This window comes from Zootoca vivipara, chromosome 7, assembly GCF_965207765.1.
Source record: "Zootoca vivipara chromosome 7, rZooViv2.hap1.1, whole genome shotgun sequence".
Lineage (NCBI taxonomy): Eukaryota > Metazoa > Chordata > Lepidosauria > Squamata > Lacertidae > Zootoca > Zootoca vivipara.
The window spans coordinates 24776451-24797601 of record NC_142590.1 but is presented as its reverse complement, the minus strand read 5'-3'; the positions used below and the strand labels follow the sequence as shown (position 1 = coordinate 24797601).

The window sequence follows — 21151 nt, the reverse complement described above, 5'->3', positions numbered from 1 at the left end:
ATTCCAGGGAAGGAGCCCTGGTACCAGCTTCCATCACCACTGCCAGGCACATTGGTGAAGAAAGATGGAGGGAATACTGTCACCAGTGCCAAGTCCTTTATCAGCGAAGGGTTGAACCCCACTCACAATGGATTGGGAAACTTCAACGTTTAAAATAATCGTAAACTTAACAATGGCCATAGATTCTTGCAGCTCATAATGTTTGTATTTGCTTTTCCATTCCAGACACATAACCAGTTCTTGCATGTTTTGCTTGTTTTACTCCCTGAAAATCCTCTTAAAGTTCTAAGCTGAGTTTGTGTAATTTTCTTGCAGATGAAATCTGTGCTGTTTTGAAGTTGGACAATACGGTGGTTGATCAAACTAGCTGGAAGCCTATTTCCAATCAGTCATGGGATCAGAAATTTACACTGGAGCTAGACCGAGTAAGGACCTCTTTATTGTGTTAACAGTGAATACCAACTTGGTAATTTTACGTTTATTTGTCTGTATATATACACGGAGAGGTCTTGGCTTGGATCTGAAGTTTTCTTGGGGGGGGGGTTGCTGCCCTGCTCCTGCTGGTCCTTGAAAATCCAGTTCCGAGTTCTGGGGTATTACTTGAAACAGGATGTTATGAGGCACTGAAATCTGCAGCAAGGGGACTGGAGGAGTCAGCAAAAATTTGAGAGGGCACTTGCATAAGCAGAAGTTCATCCCATCCTATAGGATTCTAAGTCTCTGTATTTTTTAATAAATCCCCCACTATTGGTGATTTATGGCTCTTATCTGTCAGTTTCTTGAGGCTGAAGTTAAGAGCGAATGTAGATTTTAATGAGTGATAAACAGTATTTCCTCTGGTTAGATAAATTATTTCAATAGACCTGAAAGTAGATAGACTGGAAAACAACAAAGCTCTAAGATCTAGCTAATAAAGTTTTATAAAAAGTCAAACAATTATTCTTAAAATAACAACAACAACAAAATTCTTCACTTGCTATTTTCACAGTCTGCCATTTGCTTTAATGTGAGAGGGTGAAAGGAAACTGACATTTGGCTAATGAATAAGATTTCTTCCAAAGTTAAATATATACCATATTCTTCCAGAATATATTTTTTAAAAAAATACAGCCCATCAATTATATATTTAAAAAAACATTACATCAATTGAACTGATTTTGAAGTTAATATCCCAACTAATTCTTTCTTCAGGAAAGAGATTTAAGCTAAAATGTCTGGGCAACAGAAGTGTATTTTAAATTCCTTTGAAATCAGTGCAGTTTAAGCACTGAACTGAAGACTTGTTAATATTTTTTAACTTTCTGGAATGAATACGTCCCATGAAGGTGGTCTTGAGTGTTGGGGTAAATTCACACATGCAGACCATTTGTTTCCTTAGGCAGAAACAATGCAAGTTAGTAAATGGAGATGGCTTGAAGCACTCTGATAACGGAAAATTGTTCCATTTAATAGGATCCAATGATAGCAGAGGATTTTGTGGAGATTGGGAGAGCCTGTTTATATTTGTGAATTGAAACAGAAAAATTACCTGTGTCCGATTCTCCTTTGTTGTTTGTTGTTGTTGTTGTCAATAAACACTTACAGAAATGCCTAAAAGGTTCTAAGTGGTGTACAATTATTTAAAATAAAAGCCTGCATGTTCACAATATGATAGAGATGATGCAAAAGGGAAAAGCAAGGAGGGGGCCATGTTGGTCTTTACCATGCTCTTGAGAGGCAAGAGGTGCAGCCTCCCAGTAGCCCAAAGCTTCCCTTGAGCTTTGTGGTCCCAGAGCAATTGACGTGTGGAGCCAAGTGCTCATTCTGGCAGGGAGGAGGGAATCTAGCTCCCTTCAGCTGTTCCTTCTCTGACTGATGGATGGGGACAGGCTGAACTCCCCCTCTGCATGCTGTTCTTCCTGGGAGGCAGGAGGTGCAACCTCTCGGTGACCCTTGGTCCCCTACGGACAGCAGAGGCCAGAGTGTTCTTCCCTTCGGCACTGTTGCCCAGGCTATATATTACAGAAGTTGCAGGAGTTTCCTTTTATCCTCCACTGTGACTGCCAGTAGTAAATCGTTCCATTTCAGCCTACCTAGTGCCGCACTGAATTAAGCTACCTGTAGTGTTTGTTCTGCATGTATGGGTATTGTTTCAAGTGGTTCTGCAAGGCTAGAATGTCGCCTTGTAAAGCTATATATTTTCATGTTTCATCTTTCATAACATGGACTGCATTAGACTCTCTATGCGGGTGTTTTGATTGTAGCCATTTTAAATAGGAACATGCTTTACAAAGGGCCTTGTAAAACCCTAGGTTCACCCTGAGCACTGTTGCAGTTGGGGGGGGGGGCAAGGTGCAGCGGTGGTACAACACAGGTTCATTTGGTTTCCAGTATCTTGAGGGGCTCGGATCGATCCCTGCCTGTAACCCTGTAGGTCCACAGCCAGTCAAGTGTAGAGAAAACTGATTTGAACAGGTTAATGGTCTGACACAGGGGTCTGCAACCTAAGGCCCATGGGCCACAAGCAGCCCATGAGGGTCATTTAACCGGCCCATGGACCCCTGCCGCCTAGTCGGGCACCCCCGCCGCCTGCTCGGTTGGCTCCCGTGCGCCGCGCTTTACTGGCACAGAGCAGAACAGGGTCCGCCTTCCATGACGCTGGCCAGCTTCCCATTAGCTGCAGGAAGCTGCTGCAGCCAATGGGAAGCTGTGCATGTCTCCTCGTGCCGGAAGGCGCGCCAGAAATAGTGGCTGCGGGACCATGAACTGGCCCAAGTCACAAAATTTTTGCCGACCCCTGGTCTGACAAGATATAAGGTAGCTTTCTGTGTTCCTATGGAATGCTTCTGGTCCCTTGTTAATGCCCATTCTTTTATAGGCATGTCTTCCTGGCCAGTTCATATGAAATAAGTGAAACATGTATGCAGCGTCAGTAGTGTGCTTTCCCTTGCATGCCAGAGTCACCAGCTCCCATGGTGAGGTGGTGCTGGAGAGGGAACGTGTATACTATTCACTTGTATGGAATGTAGCACCAAGAAACTAATCTTGTTAGTGCAAGGATTTACACTTGTGTAGCGGAATTCCCCTTTCTTCTTCCCCCATGCCCCCCCCAATCTTTTCTGGGGTTTTGCCCAATCCTCCAGAGCAGATTTGGGCAGGGAATGGAGGAGGTTACGGGGGAAGTTCCATTGCACAAGCATAAACACTTGCACTTACGGAATGAGTGTATTGGATACAGTCTTTAGAATTGTAGCAGCTGCACAAATTAACATTGTCTCCTCCTCCTTAAATCCCTTCAGTCACGTGAATTAGAAATTTCTGTTTATTGGCGCGATTGGAGATCTCTCTGTGCGGTGAAGTTTCTGAGGTTAGCAGATTTCTTAGACAACCAGCGACATGGAATGTGTCTCTATCTTGAACCCCAGGGTACTCTATTTGCAGAGGTAAGTGCCAAAGTTTTAAAAGAAAATTATATAAAGGCCATGAATAATTTCCAAGATTCATTGTTTTGCGATTTAACACATCTTGTCTGAATTGGCAGGTTACATTTTTTAATCCAGTTATTGAAAGAAGACCAAAACTTCAAAGGCAAAAGAAGATTTTCTCCAAGCAGCAAGGTAACAGATTTCATTGATTCGGTGCTGTAGCTTAATCTTAATACAGTACAGGCTTATATTATTGAAAGTTAACTGAAAAGGATGCTGATGCCAAACATCAGAATTTCATGTAAAAATATTTGTTTAGAAATTGCAGATAGGGCTTTCAATAGTGAAATCTGTTTGTAAAAAAAAAAAGCAGGAAAATGTGGGATATGTGACATGTTCAGTTTATTCATCACAAATAATAAACTAATGAATATGAATTCTCTTTTAATTATAGCTTTTGGTGATAAGTAAAAAGATTACTTGTGCTCTGTTTTCTTTAACCACAGGCAAAACATTTCTCAGAGCTCCTCAAATGAATATTAATATTGCCACTTGGGGAAGGCTTGTGAGAAGAGCTATTCCTACAGTAAATCATACTGGCACCTTCAGCCCTCAAGCTGTGCCTTCTGCAGTTGCAGGAGTTGATGCGCACATTCCTGAATTAAGATCACCAACTAGGTAAGTGGCTGAGATGCTTAAGCAGGCTTATATGGCAAAACTCCTGTGATGTAGAAGGAAACACAAGCCTATTTACTCCTCTTGAATTTCCTTCTTCCGGTTTTAAAAACAGAAAAGTATCAATCAGCATGAAGTATTTTTTTTAATTTTCCTAAATTGTTGCCATGCTTACAAAGTGAATTGCTTTCTTTTAAGTGACTCCCCTGTAGCCAAACTGGTGTTTGAACTTGAACCCGAACCCCCACATACTCCTCCACGTGCGTCTTCCCTTGGAGAAATTAGCGAACCTTCACCTGAGCCAAAGGCTCCACCTACACCCACTCAGGCAAGACTTCTAATATAGATTTAAAACAATAGCACAAATTGTTGTGTCTAGGTTTGTGAGAAATGCGACCTACAAATAGCACAGCTTGTGTTCTTGATTTGTTGTTGTTTTATCGACGTCTTTACTTTTTCATAATTGGTTGCAATGCAAAGTGTTCTGCAGCTGATCTTTCCGTTTGTAGTTTTCTCAACCGAGTTGCATAATAGCTTAAAGTGTTCTTATAATCGGGTCATGACCTCTCCTTTTAAATGACTGCTGAACTGCAAAAACTCATTTGCACCATACTAGCATTTGAGGTAGTAGATAGTTGACCAAAGAAGTTTTTGAAGTTAGAACTTAACCAGAGAACTGTCAACAAGCATTTAATGATCAACAAGTCTCACAGGTTCTGAAAACCCTGCCAAACCAATAAACATTTGTTAAGACTTCTTAAAATAAGCAGGGATGGACACTGACATGTTTCACTGAGAAGGCCTCGCTCCTTGTGTTTCTTCCCTCCCTCTAAAGATGGCATTCTAAACAGGGTCCCCCTAAGTCCCTGGCACATTGCTTGGGATTGTTCAAATACATAAAGTAGTAGTCTTGTCTCCTAATAAAGAATCTTGCAGTCCCTTTTCAAGCACTTGAAGATCAATGTTGTGAGACTCTTGTGGGTGAGCGGAGAGTTTGCTTGGACCCTGGGTGAGAACCCAGAGGTTGAGGCAAATGAATGGATATTGATTTGTATATCTTAGCAACTTTGTGTTAATGTAACATTTTGTATGTAACTGTGTTTTGTTTAAGTTGTTTGTTGTTGCTTCAGTTTTTTGTATACCGCTTAGAGATACTTGTAACATACTAAGCGGTATATAAATTAAACAATCAAAATCTAAATGTGTTCTTAAACCAGGTTTAGAAATGCTTGTATGCCAGGTTGCCTTTGGCTAGGAAGAATTGATTGCAGGTGTCCCAGCAATACATGGAAGAGGGTTTATTTATTCTTCTTCAACTTCATTTATGTGAGAAACATGAATTTGTGTAAGGTAGCTTATATGATAGCAGTTCTTAAACCAGTTCTTAGACCGGGTTCCTCTGTGTTGTCTCTGCAAGTCCTATCACAAACGGTGCAAGAGGTTTAGCAAATAGAAATAGTTTCTCTAGGACTCATTAAAAGGCATTTGCATCAACCTTGAATTTCACAATTCTAAATTTAAGACGTACTGCTGTAACATTACTCTTCTCCAATTTCTAGCAACTTTTGTTTTTTTAAATCTTCAGATTTTTTTTCTTCTACACATTTCACAGGATGCAGAAACATTTGATTTTGAGAATGACAGAAATAATTTTGTCCCCAAACTTCAGCCGGAAATTATTTGCGAGACTCAAAATTCAAATTCTGATATAGAATATAATATACGAGAGCCCGAAGATAGAAGGTAAGTCCTCTTTTATGTTAACATGATGTATAACTCCACCCAATATTGAGTAGAAATTGTTGTTTACTTTTTTAAATTGCTGTATTTCAGAATACAACAGAGATTTCAATTCAATTTGCAAGACTTCCGGTGTTGTGCTGTACTGGGTAGAGGACACTTTGGAAAGGTATGTTTGACAGCTAAAATTACAATATTGTCTCTTTCCACATCTTGTTTTCCCCCTTCCTTCCTCTTAGCCCACTTCCCTTTGCAGCTGCCTGTTGCATTTCAGTATGTGCTCAGTAATATGCTTGTTGATTTATCGCAGATTTGAAGCAAGCTTTTTAAACGTATACACAACAGTTGCAAGTTTGGAACATAAAATGTAATGGAAAGCATGCAAATTGAGTATTATATTGTGTTTCAGGTCCTGTTGGCTGAATATAAGAATACAAACGAAATGTTTGCCATTAAAGCCTTAAAGAAAGGAGACATTGTTGCTCGTGATGAAGTAGACAGGTCAGTGTGAAGGACAGGTGTCGTTAAATCTGAATGTGACAATTTTTTATAACAGGGCATGTTATGATCCTGCTATATAACCCAAAAGCAGTTTTCCATGTTTTGGGTCTTAGAAGATGGTGCCACTGTTCAGAACTCAAACTCAAAGCCACGTTGATGTAAAAAACTAGTTGTGCAGCTCTTTAGATCTTGATCATGGGCTGCTGTAATTGCCAGATTTTGAAAGCTGATCCTTAAACACACATACATGGAGGCATCTCCGGTAGAACATAATTACAAGTAAATGTAGGATGACAGTGAGTGCTTGGGTCACTAAGAAATAGTGCCCAGCCTGTCCTTGGGTTTTATCCCTGTCAACCTTCTCTCTCTCTTTCCTTCTCTCTGCACAAGGGCATGCATATATTGTGTATCTGTTCGTCATTCATTGTTAAGCTGCTGTGATTTTTTTTAAAAAAAATCTTATCATATTAGTAGTTGCAAGAACTCAGCACTGTTGTCATTTACCACATATTACCACTGTTGTCATTTACCGCATATTCAGAACTTGCTACCTATGGGTCACTGCCATTACAGTGGACCCTCTGGTTACGAATTTAATTTGTTTCAGGGGTCCATGCGCACCCCAAAGAATTCATAACCAGAGGTGCCACTTCTGTGCACACACTTGGCACAATAGAGCACTTCTGCACATGCGCGAGCAGCAAAATCCAGAAGAATACACTTCCAGGTTTGCCGCTTTCACAACCTGAAGATTATGTATCCAGAGCAGTACGTAACCTGAGAGTCCACGGTATTAATTGCTTTAAGTTCAGTACTTCTGTTGGAAGCCTGCAGTTACAGTGGCCTCATTGCAGTTAGGCTTTCACCTTGCGGGTTAGAGCATGGTGCCGATAAAGACAAGGACTTGGGTTTGATCCCTGTTTGGGTGCATATTCCTGCATGGCAGGGGGGTTCGACTGGATGACCCATGGGGCTGCTTCCAGCTCTTATGATTTTGTGCATGTATCTCTTCTTGGAGCTGTCACCCATGTAATGAAAATAAATAGTTGATTCAACCTCATAAAACATTCTGCTTTCAGCCTCATGTGTGAAAAGCGAATTTTTGAAACTGTGAACAGCGTAAGGCATCCCTTTCTGGTGAACCTCTTTGCTTGTTTCCAAACCAACGATCATGTGTGCTTCGTAATGGAGTATGCCGCTGGAGGAGACCTCATGATGCATATACACACAGATGTCTTTTCCGAACCTAGAGCAGTGTAAGTATCATTTCAGGCTGTGGCGTAAATAAGTTGGGTTTGGTGCTTGCCGTATGAGAATACTCTGCCGGGCCAATAAGACATAGTAACACTCTTCCCCTGCTAAATAGTTGGGAGCCACCTCATGTTTCAGAACTTGGTTTAAAGGAAACCCTAGTGAGTCTTAACTGTGGTTAATCTCATGCACCCTAGCTGCAAGGGAGAGGAAATTTTGCTGCTGAGAAGATGTGCCTACACCAGCTTATAAATGTTGTATCGTACATCCCTTATGCACATGGCATGCAGCTGCTGCACCCAGTTGACTTATGCTAGTGAAATCTGTGTAGAACTAATGGAAGCCGGCAGAGCTTAGGTCGGGCTTGTATGGCATCCTGATGGATTTAGGCCTAGGCCATTCCTTTCTGACTGCCGGGGGGGGGGGGGTGTAATTGGCTACAACAGGACTTTCAGTTGACAGGCAGTATCCTAACATGCACACCTGCTTCATCAAGGGAGCTGCTATAGTTGTATTTCGCTCGCTGATACCTGCCAGGTAGAGGTTCATGACATAGATGCCGGTATTATACTTTTTGAGGAGCACAGGCAGCAACCTTTATAGTGGGTCAGACTGTCCTGTTTAACCCAGTATGGTCCACTGGGTCCCAGGCCTTTCCCACTGCCTGCCATCTACCTGTTCCTTTTGAACTGGTGAACCACAGGTTGAGCCTGTGACCTGCTGCATGCAAACATGTCCTCTGCTACTTAGGTGTGGTGCTCTTTTTAATTAAAAACTTAGAAACCCATATTCAAAATAAAGTAGCCTGAAAAGACTCCTCTGGTGGTACTGAACATTGCTCTGAACTTTTTCTGGTCGCCTGTTTCTCAAAAGTTAACCTTTGTAGGAGTATAAAAAATGCAACATGTCAGTTCTCACCTCTTTTATATTTCTTTACAAACAGGTTTTATGCTGCATGTGTGGTTCTTGGACTGCAATATTTACATGAGCACAAGATAGTTTATCGGTAAGTTTGCATAAGATTTAGATTTTTGTTTCATTTCACATACTTACACGTTTGCCTTATATACCATGTTTGCTCGGATACATTAACAATATTACCTCCTCTTTGCACGTGGCAAAGAGGAACACAGTTGCATTGGGTGTTTACACAAACCTGCATGCCGCTTCCAAACATCTTAAATTCAGAAAGGATTACAATTTTGAGTATTTGCAGCTAATACTTTCCTTGTATAATTTGTCTCCATTCATGGTCAGAATGAGTTGTTTTTAATTTCTTTCTTTTCTGCAGAGATTTAAAGCTAGACAACTTGTTGCTGGATACAGAAGGTTTTGTGAAAATAGCGGACTTTGGCCTCTGCAAAGAGGGTAAGCTTTTTCAACAGTATTTCTCAGTGGCTTAGAATAGCAGTCGGGAATTTGCAACCCACTTTTGTCAATTACTGCCTCAGATTAAAAGTGGTAGCCCCCTCCACTTCCCCTTTCCACCTCTCCCCTCGCTCCCCCCACCCTGTCTCATTCTCATTCTGCACAGATTGTGGATTAGAGACATTTCTGCTCTCTTCCATATGGTGTTGGGGGAGGCATTGTTAATGAACATGCGAATTTTCCCCCCTCTTTAAATCAATTAAACAAATAACAGATTTAGAGTAGCTCTTTGCCATGGCCTCTGGGCAGTCCCCGAAAAAAAGAATTCTGTGCCTGCCTAGCAACATTATTTGGAACCTTCTGGTAAAAACTCCAAAATGTGAGTTTTCACCAATAAGGGTTCAATCCTACACCACACACTAACCTCAAAGTAAGTCCCATTAAACACAGTGGTACTAATATGTCAGTAGGCATGTATCGGATTGCATGGTAAAAAGCCTATGGTAATTTTGAAAGAATTTATTGCAAAAGAAATGAAAGATGACATGTCTTTCAAAACAGAGCTTTAAAAACTAGCACTTTTTGTGGCATCAGTTTTCATTGGCTAAAGTTACTGTCATAAACAACTTTCCAGCTAGATCAATAAAATGTTCTGTCCAAAGCATTTAGAACAGCTATACTCAGTGGTTTGCTTTATGTTTTTATTGTATATTCCTTTTCCTTTGTTTTTGGTGGGTTGTTTTTTTTAATATCACCCCCAGCAAATCATCATAGGACCCTCAGAATGACCCAGAAAGTCTTACTGAGAAAAATAAAACATTTTTGACACAAAGCATAGGGTGGGCAAGGAGGGAAATCTACTGTATACCAATTACATTATTTCCAACTGTTCTTTAAACTAAGATTACAGCACACTTACATGGGAGTAAGCTCTACTGAACTCCATGGGGCCCAAGTTAGGTTCAGACTGCAAAATACATTGGGAATTTGCTTCACAAAGGCTCACCTGCTGGCTGCAATGCAATCTTTGCATTTTTAATGACAAGACACATGATCTTAAGAAGAGCTGTTAGCATTTCAAAATGCTTGCACTTTTTGCTAAAGTTAGAAACTGCTGGTTTGTCCTAGAAACCCCATCAGAGAAAGTGGGGGGAAAGTATATAGCTCTGCTTTGTCTGGTCCTGTTTTCTGCGCTTTCTTAAAACCATTAGAGTTATTGACCACATGAACAAGTTGTATCTAGGAATACATTATTGTTGCCATACACAACCCTCCATCCAAATGCTATTAGACCCAGGTGACATATTTCCAAGAACTAGATGGTAGATACTCGGTGGATTTCTGCACAGTCTTTGTGACCTTGATGCAGTCTTGCATCAGACACAGGTGCAGTGTTCAAAACTCCTACTGTTCTAGGCGCATTTTGTGACATAAAATTTCATTAGGGCAAGCAGTTTCTGAGCTCTGGGTGCAGTAAGATTTCAGATTAAAACTGCAGTGGAAGGAAAGGAGGACCTTTTTCTGCCTCCCCACTTCCAGCACTCTCTGAAGACTGGAGAAGAGACCCTCTAAGAATATTAGGGAGGTGGGCAGGGGAAGGACTAGACCATGTGAAAAATGAACATAAGATTTTAGCTGCAGTTCATTTTCAGCTTTGTATTTTTGTTATAAAAAAGCGGGCCTAGACATTGTTGTCCCCATAAGGTGCCATTTAGCTCCTAGCTTTCATATCTGAGTTTCTAGCACTGTACAGGTGGCAAGATGGAGCAATTAAATGGGACTTTTGCCATAGGAGAGAGGATTTTTTTACAACTAATTAGAGTGCCAAGGTTTATTTTTTACCACTTGGAAATTCAAATTTGACCTACCTACAGACAACATAGTTTCACCAATGAAAAATGCAAGGGGAAAAATATGCATGCCTTTTGTGTACTGTCAAAATACTTCCTTATTAACAATCAAGAAGTTCTTGAATACCTGCTTGCTCTTGCCCTTTTGTAAAATTTGGCACAGAATTCACATCACACCCTTCTTAAATGAGTTGTTGCCACTGGCAAAAATTCTGTCTAGCGTATGTAAATGGCATTAAGCTGTTGGCTTTTTTTAAGGGTTGTTGAATACATACCTTGGCTTCACTGTGCTTAAGAAGGAAATCTTTAAAAGAAAAGTCATATTTCATAGTTTGCTTATTTTAGAGGCAAAACGAAATGCCTAGTATTTTATAGTGTTAGATAAGAAAATAAACATTCTCTGTAAATGCTTTAGAGTGCAAACTTATACAAGTCTACTCAGAAGTAGGCCTTATGTTCTTTAGGACTTAATCTCAGGTAAGTGAGCCTAGGATTCCAGGCTTAATAAATCTTTATCTTCTCTGTCTTTCTGCAAGACCATGGTTACCAGTTGTAAATAATTGGCTGAACATTTGGAGTTCAAAACCACCAACTCTACTTTGCAATAAAAAGTGCCTATCCTTATTCAGCTTTCAGAATTTGGATGGAGTTGGTAGAACAGGCAAAAACATGCAGTGTTGTTCATGTCATTCTATACGGTTCTTGTTGTGTAAGAATCCCACCAGTTTAAAAATGGAAAGGTGAAAGGCTCATAGTCGAAAAACTAAACACGTGTAATTGTTGCAGGAATGGGTTTTGGTGACAGGACAAGTACATTCTGTGGCACTCCAGAATTTCTTGCTCCAGAAGTGTTGACAGAAACTTCCTATACAAGAGCTGTAGACTGGTGGGGTCTTGGTGTGCTCATCTATGAAATGCTGGTTGGTGAGGTAAGCTTCACAAAATGTAAAACTGTTTCCTTTATTCATCTGTGAACAGCAAATAAAATTGAAAAGAGCTGCTGGCTGTAGGTTTCTGTTGAATCCCTCACTCTTTTCACTTATTTGGTTAAATTTGAATTTTATTAAGAGAATGTATCAATGAAAATTCAGTTTCTGGAAATTATTCTTATTGCTATCTCTCCCCCACCTTCCAGTCTCCCTTCCCAGGAGATGATGAAGAAGAGGTTTTTGACAGTATTGTAAATGATGAAGTAAGATATCCTCGGTTCCTTTCTACAGAGGCCATCTCAATAATGAGAAGGGTAAGGTGGTACTTTTCGCGGGCTTGTTTCATTCCTTCTTAATTTGTTTAGCCACGTGTGTAAGGGAAAGCAAAGCATTTTAAGGTCCATGTTTTTATTTGCTACGTACATTTCTCAAGTTCACTTTACGTCAAATGCTATTTAGTTCTCAAATAAAAGTGTGGCTTGCTGATACTAGTAATATCCTAGCCTCCCCAGAAGTATGCCCCATGCCTGTTGGGTAGGACCCACAGTCGCTCCATGGGCGACTAAACCTTCCAGGTTTCTCTGCAGCTCCCATCCACCTGTCCGCCAGCATGGCTAGTGGTCAGGGATGATGGGTTTTGTAGTCCAGCAACATCCATCTTGGAGGGTCACCGGTGAGCCACCCATTTTACTCACTGGTAGGATTGGTACTACTTATGAGTCAGGAGGACTTTGGTGTTTTTTTACTGGCGCACCTGAGAAAGCAACCACAGCTGTATAAAAAGTTAACACACCAGCTTATGATGTCCCTGGAGATAAGCAAAGCAGCAGCGAGGGTTCTTTTAATTTTGTAGCAGGAGAGAGTGGTAGTTGGACTCAGTAGAGACCCTACATTCTGGATCATGGAATCCCTAGAACTTGAGCTCCTATCTCTCCTTTGACAAAACAATTGGAGACTCTTTTTGTGTATTGGCTTTTCTGTTTGTCTGTGGGAGTGGGGATTGATTGCATGGGAGATGATGTCATTAGTCTGCTGCTGTGAGTGAGTAGTTGTATTACTAGCCATCTCTTGTAAGGGAAACTGAAAAAAGTGCGTGGTTTCATGCCTTGTCTTTTTAAAGATGGCAAGTTGGGTTTTTCTGGGGATTGTCATTGTGCTTTTATTTATTTATTTATTCATTCATTCATTCAGATTATATTTGTTATTTAATTTGTTCTTCTGTAAACTGCCTTGGGACTCTATGATGCTGCTAATAACGGGTGGAAACCAATTCTGTCACGACACTGATGTCAGTAGTTTTGCTTGAAATATAACTGTCAGAACCACCGTTTGAGCCTCAGCAAACCAGCAAGAATTTTAAATTTATGAACTAATCAAAGCAAAGGCAACCATTTCGCTTTCTTCTCTAAAGTTCCCAGTGCTATTTGCTGTCCTAACTGGGGAACCTGGTGCGCTTTTATTTATTTTTTTAATGACTATCCTTCATATTTATATCATGCTTTTTCAAAGAACTCACATGGCTCAGGAAATTGTTAACAGGAACGCTGTGCTCCTGCAGGCTACTGACAAAAGGTTCTTGATACCGTTTCAGCTTCTGAGGAGAAACCCAGAGCGGCGCCTCGGCGCTGGAGAGAAAGATGCTGAAGATGTCAAGAGGCATCACTTTTTCCGGGTGAGTGCGAAGTGAAAAGCCTGGGTGCAATCTGGGAGCAGCCAGAAGCAGGGACTTTAACTAGGTGTTTTCGTTTTGCAGTTGATCGATTGGAATGCATTGCTTGCCAAGAAAATGAAGCCTCCTTTTGTCCCGATCATAAGAGGAAGAGAAGACGTCAGCAATTTTGATGACGAATTTACCTCAGAAGCACCTATTCTCACTCCACCCCGGGAGCCTAGGATACTTTCAGAAGACCAGCAGGAAATGTTCAGAGACTTTGACTACATTGCTGATTGGTGTTAATTCTTTTGAGACACTGTGAAATCCTAGCAGACTGGCTCATCAGAACAGCGTTCGCCCCACTCCTTCCCTCCTTTTGAGAATACCAGCTGTTGGATTGTTCTCTGTGCTGCCTGTAGCTTCCGACTTTTTTGAATCACATGAAGATTTTGGAAAAAGGACCGTTTTTATTACACATGAGGTGTGACCTCATTTTTGTATATTTTTTTTTAAAAGAAAAAAAATATTGAGCACTGGAAAGCTATTCTGTGCAGCTCTTTAAGCTTGACCTGGCAGGTATAGGCTGTGTTCCACTCTCACATGGGCACACTTGTACTGTATCTTTACTCTTCTGCAGCAGAAAACATTGCAAAAAGACCTGCCTTAAGCAGGATTAGCAACCAGATACTGAGCTAGACTGATAACCATCTACTCAGCGATTAGAGGGAAGAAGGAAGGCAAAATGTGTCTTGTCCTTAAAAAAGAGTTACAGTAATCTCCAAAAAACATTGACCTGATGACTGTTAAGCACACTGTTGTCTTGATTTTTTTTAGGGGAGGGGGGGAATGAGGATTAAGAACTGATGCCTTGTTTTGTAAACTTTCTATGGTATTTATTGGGGGGGGAAATGTTTAAAAGCCTTACCTATAGGAGAACAGTATAAGTGCTTCCATTCTTAAAAAGAGAAGATCAGTCCTAAGAAGTTTACCAAAGCATTGCCAAACAATTTTTGCCTTTTAACTTCTATAACCAGCAGATATGAAGAATGTAATGAGTAAGAATGTCTCTCCAGTCTTAAATCAGGAACATTTCTAATGTATGCATTCCCCCAGATGCAATCACTGTTTTGTACTCTTGGAAGTTATGTCTTTTCCACACTAACTCCATTGATATGTTATTTTAGGTAATCTGTGTCTCTGGCTATCTCGTTCATCTTACATTTGCTGATTTGGTGTTGCCATATCATCTTTAAAGAATGAGGATCTTCACTGTATACATGCCATGTTCATGTATATTTGGAAGTTATAGTATATTTTTGTTTCAAGCATATAAATTAACTTTACCACTTCCCTTAGCATTGTCCAGTGGCTAGGTGAATGTATTGTTAAATCCAGATTTAATGGGGGAAAACATGCTTGTATACATTTCAAGGCCACTGAATTCCAGAATCTACATTGACAATTACTGAGAATAAGGGTTAAAGCAATATGTTTTAAGAGAATGTATAAATATTTTTGATAAAACCTGTATATTTTAAGCCTCTTAACACTATGCTGTACCTTGAAAAGTTAAAATGACTTTGACCAGATACTGTGTGTGCTCCTTTCAGACTTACGTAGTTTTCTAAAAGGTTAAGTCTGTTTGTGGAAAACAACGTTCTGCTTTCCTTAGATTATTAAAATTGGTTTGTCATCAGGCTCATACTCAGCATGCCCAAGATCAAAAGTGTGTTGTGTGATGTTTAAATCCACACAGACTTACTGCGCTGGAATCTGGTTTCATGAAAGATAAATGGCAGCCACATAACCATGTGGGTTGGAGTGAAGACAGTGCTACCCGAAGGTGTTGCCTTCATTGCCTGAACTTTGAAGCATATGTAACGGGTTCATTAGAATAATGTACATGTAAGTGTGTCCACAAAGAACAATGGTAAAAGACTAAACAAAAAAATCAAATCATGAAATGTCTAACCTGTAATTCTTTTTTAAAAAAAACAAATAGCAAATTAGCATCTTGGGGAGGAAATGCTTTTTCTCTTCCACTTCAAATAGCTGTATCACAATTAAATACAAAACACTACACACCTGAGTTACAGTCGGCTATTCATTTATACTCCCAAATTAGAGCTACAGACAGCTGGGCCCAAAAGGGTGGTTCAAATTTAAAGTCCTACAGGAAAAAAAACCCTTTCTCTTTTTTTGTAAGTACATCTTGTACAGAAATGTTTTGTAATCTAAGCAAATCATTCAAAAAAAAATTTAGAGGCAGGGTATGTTCACGCAGTTAAGCTGAAAGAAAGCACTAATTTTATCTAGTTTTTTAAATATTTAGGCAAATTAAGATTTTAAACTCTAGATTGTAAATATATTTTGCTATACTTGTATGTGGCTGCTGAAGCACTTTGTAAAGAAATTAGGTTATTTTAGAATGGTACACTATGCATTAAAATGAAATGTGCCTTTAACAATGTCATACTACAAACTGTCTTGCAGTTAACTATCAAATTAAAGTTTAAATAGTGAAATTTGTATATGAAAACATGATTTACTGATTTGAATCCTATAATCTTGCTTTTTGATCTTTAGATAAAAATTGTGTTTAGAACTTGGTTTGAATTACCCTTTTCTTTCAGGGGTGCGTAAAAAGTCTCATTTTCTGGTCCTCTGTCAGTAACCTTGTGGTACCATAGCGTCAAAGCAACCTACACAACTGCATATATAATCATTTAACAGTTGTACTGGTAGTTAGAGGGTATGTTTTTTGCTTTAAATGTTGACTTGGTTTCTTACACCCACACCGACACACCCTTAAGTGAGAATTGGAGAGTGGGGGGAGGCAACAGGCTATCTGAATTATGGTTCCTTAAAAGGATTTCATTCAAGCACTGGAGCTCAAATTCAGTTGTTAAATCCAGTTTTACTTGCCTACGAAGGTTAATGCAGAAGCTGAAGAAATCTAGGCACCCCCAAGTTCTAACAGAAACCCACTCTTGATACTGCGGTCCTTCAGGGAGGGTATGACACAGACCCACACTGCCCAGTTTGTCTGCATGGTTCTTTTAAAAAGCATGGAATGTATTCATGAACTGCTGCAAGGCAACCCCTTTAAATAAGTTGCAGCTATTAAGCACCGACGTGCCCCGATCCCAAAATCTCCCTTCCCCCTCAACGTGAAAAGCAAGGGGCTCTATAGGAGTTCTTATGGACCTCATCTGATCAGTCATGTCCAAGACAGACAGACCGCTATTCATGGTGGTAGGCAGAGGAGTAACAACTTTTTCTGCATCTATAATAATGGACAGTTAGTTCAAAGTACAGAGCCTACAAGGCATGCACAGGCAAACACTGCCCTCCAGATGTTTTGGGACTACAACTCCCATCATCCCTAGCTAACAGGATCATTGGTCAGGGATGATGGGAGTTGTAGTCCCAAAACATCTGGAGGGCCGAGTCTGCTTATGCCTCCTACAAGGCAACTACTATTCTAGTGCTCAAGCAGGATGTAACTGATATTGTAGAAGGGCTTCCTGGAGGATTACACCTATGGAAACCCCATGCTAGGCAAGAGAACATAGTGGTAGTGGACTTGGGAACATCTTTCTGACAGATGTTGTGATGGTGCAGATTGTATTAACATTTCTCACGGGGCACATATCATCTAAGGCACTGGTTGCTGAGGATTGAATTTCCCTGCCCATTCCACAGCAGAGGCAGTGAAAGCTATGTGATGTCCCTAAGATGACAGTCAAGACTCCAGCCTTACCGCACTCAACATCAGAACCTGGCTCTAAGAATCCAGTTAAGGTTGCATACCATGATTAAGATTTGAGATGTGTGTTTTGTTTTTTCAATGTACAGAGGCAAGGCTTGGTGTTGAGCTGATCCAAGATCTACTTAAACTTGTACTTCTCATCAGCTCCTCCCCTCATACTATTCTGGCTTAAGAATGCTGCTGGAGCAGCAAGGAAACAAAAATAGCCCTGACCTAGCAGCCTGCAAAATCAGACTGATGGTTTCAAGGGACAAAAAGGCCCTATTTTTAATTTGCATCAGTCTATGTTTAGGCCTGGAAAGGGCAGAACTGCTAAAAGTTCTGCTCCTCATCGTCTGGAGTGGTTGGTTCTGTACTTCACACAAACATTTAGTCATAACCAGGTTAAGTTGAAACTTTTAAGTAGTCTTCACTGCTTACCTATTTACAAGCAGGGGTGGGGAACCCGTGGGCCTCCAGATGTCATACTATAATTTCCATAATCCCTGACTCTTGGCTGGAGCTGAGCCATAGCTGTGAGAATTTCCCCCCCACATCACCCTGTAATTCATACAGCAATCCTGCAATTTACACAGGGCTTATGTTCTGGGGAATCCACCACACCTAAAGCCAAAATAGTGTATAGTCAAAACCCATTGGGTTCAATGGCAGGTGGGATTGCCAAAATAATGTTTCCCAGAACTCCACCCACTTTCTGCCCCTTTTAATTTTTTCCATAAATCTGAATGCACACAAGTTAAATGCACACAAACTGTGGGTTTACTGTATGCAGTGCCAATGCACACCCCTATTTAACCTTTTATCATGTTTCTCAGCTGATTACATTGTGCCCCACCTTGGCAATACTGAAAAAAGGCTTGAATTAAATCATTCCTTGAGTCTGTTTTACATGCACTACATTACAAGATTGATAGCACTGCATCTACAGATGTCAGGATGGGGGTAGTAGCCTCGTGTGGCCAGACTGCCCTTCCTATATTCTGTAGTAGTCATTAGTATGCCTGGAAATCTAGGCCACAGCCAAGGGAACAAGGAAGGTGAATCAATTTTAATTCATCTGGCTGCTCCCTAGTTCCCAGACTGACAAGGGTCCCTTTTAAAGTGGCTTGTTGGTAGGGTTATTGGGCTAGTCCTATTTTAAGTACTAGAGTTCAGTTAGTTATTAACAGGACAACATACCTGTGTCCTGGGGAAAAGGATGGCAGAGTCTCCTGTTCTCATACAAGAAATAGGAGAAATCTTCCTCCTATCAGAGACTAAACAGCATCCAGACCACCACAAGCAGAAGCAGCAGAAATCAAATCAGGTGAGTCGTAGCTCAAATGCTTGCAGAAATGTTACACATATTGTATGTTCACTCTGGATTGAAACTTCCCATAATATACCTTGCATTTAACCAAAATAATAGTTCTTGGGCAACAATATAAAAATGCTTGAATAGGAACTGAAGAATTTCAAAAGATGATGTATGCTCCAAGTTGATATTTATTTAGGACAGACAGACAGACAGACAGACACACACACACACACACACACAGTGAAACTTGCAGAAGAGTATAGGTTTTTGGAAAACAGTTTATTCAGGAATTAGAATCTGAATTATTTTCCAAAAAAACAACAACCAAGATCTCTATGAAAGAAATCTAAGTACATACAATAGGAAATTGATGGCTGTTAAATACTTACTTTCACTAATATATACATAAAAAAATGCCACAAAATTATTTTGTTTACACCTGGAATGTGTGCTCTGACTCCTCAGGCTTTTTCACATAGTTATACCAGTTCCGCAACTTGAAGGCTCAACAGTACCGTTTTTATACATATCGCTTTTAAGTCAAAATCAAAACCTCTGTGGGATATAGATGTACCCTTGGAAATTCACAGCTGTGGCAGTTTGTCCACTGGGGTATCAAATTTGAAATCCGCTGGGAAAAGATCAGGAGCCCGTGGATAAATCAACCTATATGACTGTCTGATTGTAACATCAGCTACTCCGGCAATGTCTCCAATTTCTGAAACGAAACCCAAGGCAGACAAGTTAAACTGACAAGTAGAGTTACAAGGCTAGAGTGTTTCCAAAAAACAACCTGCAGTTTCTCCAATTCTTCCTGGTGCTCAGCTTCAGACAATGTAAAACAAACAACCTTTAAAAGGCCGCTTTCAGTAAAAATCTCAAAGCTTCTCAGGAGCAATGTAGTACTACAATAGAAAGACGGGAGAATATGATTTTGTCGGGGCAGCCAATCAGAGCTCACACTGCACTTGCACTTGGATATGGTCATTTATTACCAATCAGACCCAGGTCCAATTCAAAGTGCAGGTGTTCATCTCTTAAGGCCTTAAATCAGGGATGGGTAACTAGATGTCACTGGACCTTAATGCCCCATTCTGCATCAGGCTGGCTGGGGCAGAATGGGGTTTGGAGTCTTTACCCTATCCAAGGGCCACAGGTCCTCCATCCCTATCTTAAGCAAGCCGCATCCTGAATACCTGAAGATGCACCTTCCATCCCCCATGACCCTCTCATTGGGACTGGACTTCCATCAAATGGGATTTTACTCCAGGTGCCACTGCCTTCAGTGTGTGTGTGTGTGTGTGTGTGTGTGTGTGTGTGAGAGAGAGAGAGAGAGAGAGAGAGAGAGAGAGAGAGAGAGAGACCAACTTGCTTTCAATAAAGAAGTTCATGTAGAAATTTAGGTTAGCAGAGCAAAACATCCCTGACTTTGTCTGCTTGCTGGACCTGCTGTTCTGTTTGTATTAGGTAAAGGTAAAGGACCCCTGGACGGTTAAGTCCAGTCAAAAGCGACTATGGAGTGCGGCGCTCATCTCGCTTTCAGGCCGAGGGAGCTGGTGTTTGTCCAAAGACAGCTTTCCGGGTCATGTGGCCAGCATGACTAAACCACTTCTGGTACAACAGAACACCGTGGTGGAAACCAGAGCGCACGGAAATGCTGTTTACCTCCCCGCTGCAGCAGTACCTATTTATCTACTTGCCACTGGTGTGCTATCAAACTGCTAGGTTTTCAGAAGCTGGGACAGAGCAATGGGAGCTCACTGTCACTTGGATTCGAACCGCCGACCTTCCGATCGGCAAGTCCAAGAGGCTCAGTGGTTTAGATCACAGTGCCATCCACGCCCCCCCATCTGTTTGCATTACCTGAAGCCTGTCATCAACAGTTTTTTTTTTTTGAAAAAAAATAGCACTTCGATTATTGGTAGCTGTTTCAAAAGCCCTTGACTGATTGGCAAGGCATGAATTCAGCTCTTACAGTTTTTCATGCCCAGATGAGAGGAACCTTTACTCCAAGGATCTGCAGAGAGCTTTTGGCCTTCCACATGGTTAGAACTGGATCAGTCAACATATGAGCATTTCCATCCTTTCCCCGTTTAAGGGATGTACCAATGGCCACCTTGCTAGACGGAACTGAACACCTTACTAAAAGGGGCAATGCCAGACTTTAGAGAGGATTACATTTAATTTAGACTGCTTAAAAGGTATGTTTCTAATGCTGCATGACAACATACATGTTCTGAATTTTTTTGGGGGGGGGGACACTTGTTACGAGTTTTAATTTTGTTTTAAATATATTGGTTGTTTTGTGTTTTTTATTATTTTATGTGTAAATTGCCTTGAGACCATGGTTTAGAAGGCAATGAATTATTAATTTGTATACCGCCCTATACCCGCAGGTCTCAGGGTGGTTACAACATAAAATCACAATATAAAAATACATCATAACTACCGTGTTTCTCATATTATAAGACATGTCTTATATTTATTTTTTCCTCAAAAAAACACACTATGGCTTATTTTCAAGGGATGTCTTATTTTTTTCCTCCTCCTCCTGCCGTGGCCGGCATTGCTGCTGCGCCTATCACTATGTCTTATTTTCGGGGTATGGCTTATATTCCTTGAATGCTTAAAAATCCTGCTATGGCTTATTTTATGGGTATGTCTTAAAATATGAGAAACAGGGTAATACAAATTTAAACCACCCAATAAT

General features: G+C 40.6%; 2 protein-coding genes across 5 annotated transcripts in view; one reads left to right on the top strand and one right to left on the bottom strand.

Annotated features, from left to right (window-relative positions):
* The window catches only part of PKN2 (protein kinase N2), a 47523-nt gene extending 31546 nt beyond the window's left edge, over positions 1-15977 (top strand). For 2 of the 4 annotated variants that reach the window (XM_060276747.2, XM_088673831.1), the window contains exons 8-22: positions 316-425; positions 3279-3422; positions 3521-3596; positions 3911-4082; positions 4278-4407; positions 5692-5822; positions 5913-5988; positions 6229-6320; positions 7400-7576; positions 8515-8577; positions 8863-8939; positions 11576-11718; positions 11925-12032; positions 13310-13390; positions 13472-15977. In XM_060276747.2, coding sequence (XP_060132730.2) covers positions 316-425; positions 3279-3422; positions 3521-3596; positions 3911-4082; positions 4278-4407; positions 5692-5822; positions 5913-5988; positions 6229-6320; positions 7400-7576; positions 8515-8577; positions 8863-8939; positions 11576-11718; positions 11925-12032; positions 13310-13390; positions 13472-13675 — 1784 coding nt within the window. In that variant the 3' untranslated portion in view covers positions 13676-15977. Of the gene's footprint in view, positions 1-315; positions 426-3278; positions 3423-3520; positions 3597-3910; positions 4083-4277; positions 4408-5664; positions 5823-5912; positions 5989-6228; positions 6321-7399; positions 7577-8514; positions 8578-8862; positions 8940-11575; positions 11719-11924; positions 12033-13309; positions 13391-13471 lie in introns of all 4 variants that reach the window. The other 2 variants (XM_035121355.3, XM_035121359.3) reach the window with 1 other exon arrangement.
* Positions 15978-18701: 2724 nt separating this feature from the next.
* GTF2B (general transcription factor IIB) overlaps positions 18702-21151 on the bottom strand; it is a 32158-nt gene continuing 29708 nt past the window's right edge. The window contains exon 7 of the mRNA XM_035121360.3: positions 18702-19159. Coding sequence (XP_034977251.1) covers positions 19026-19159 — 134 coding nt within the window. The 3' untranslated portion in view covers positions 18702-19025. The remainder of the gene's footprint in view (positions 19160-21151) is intronic.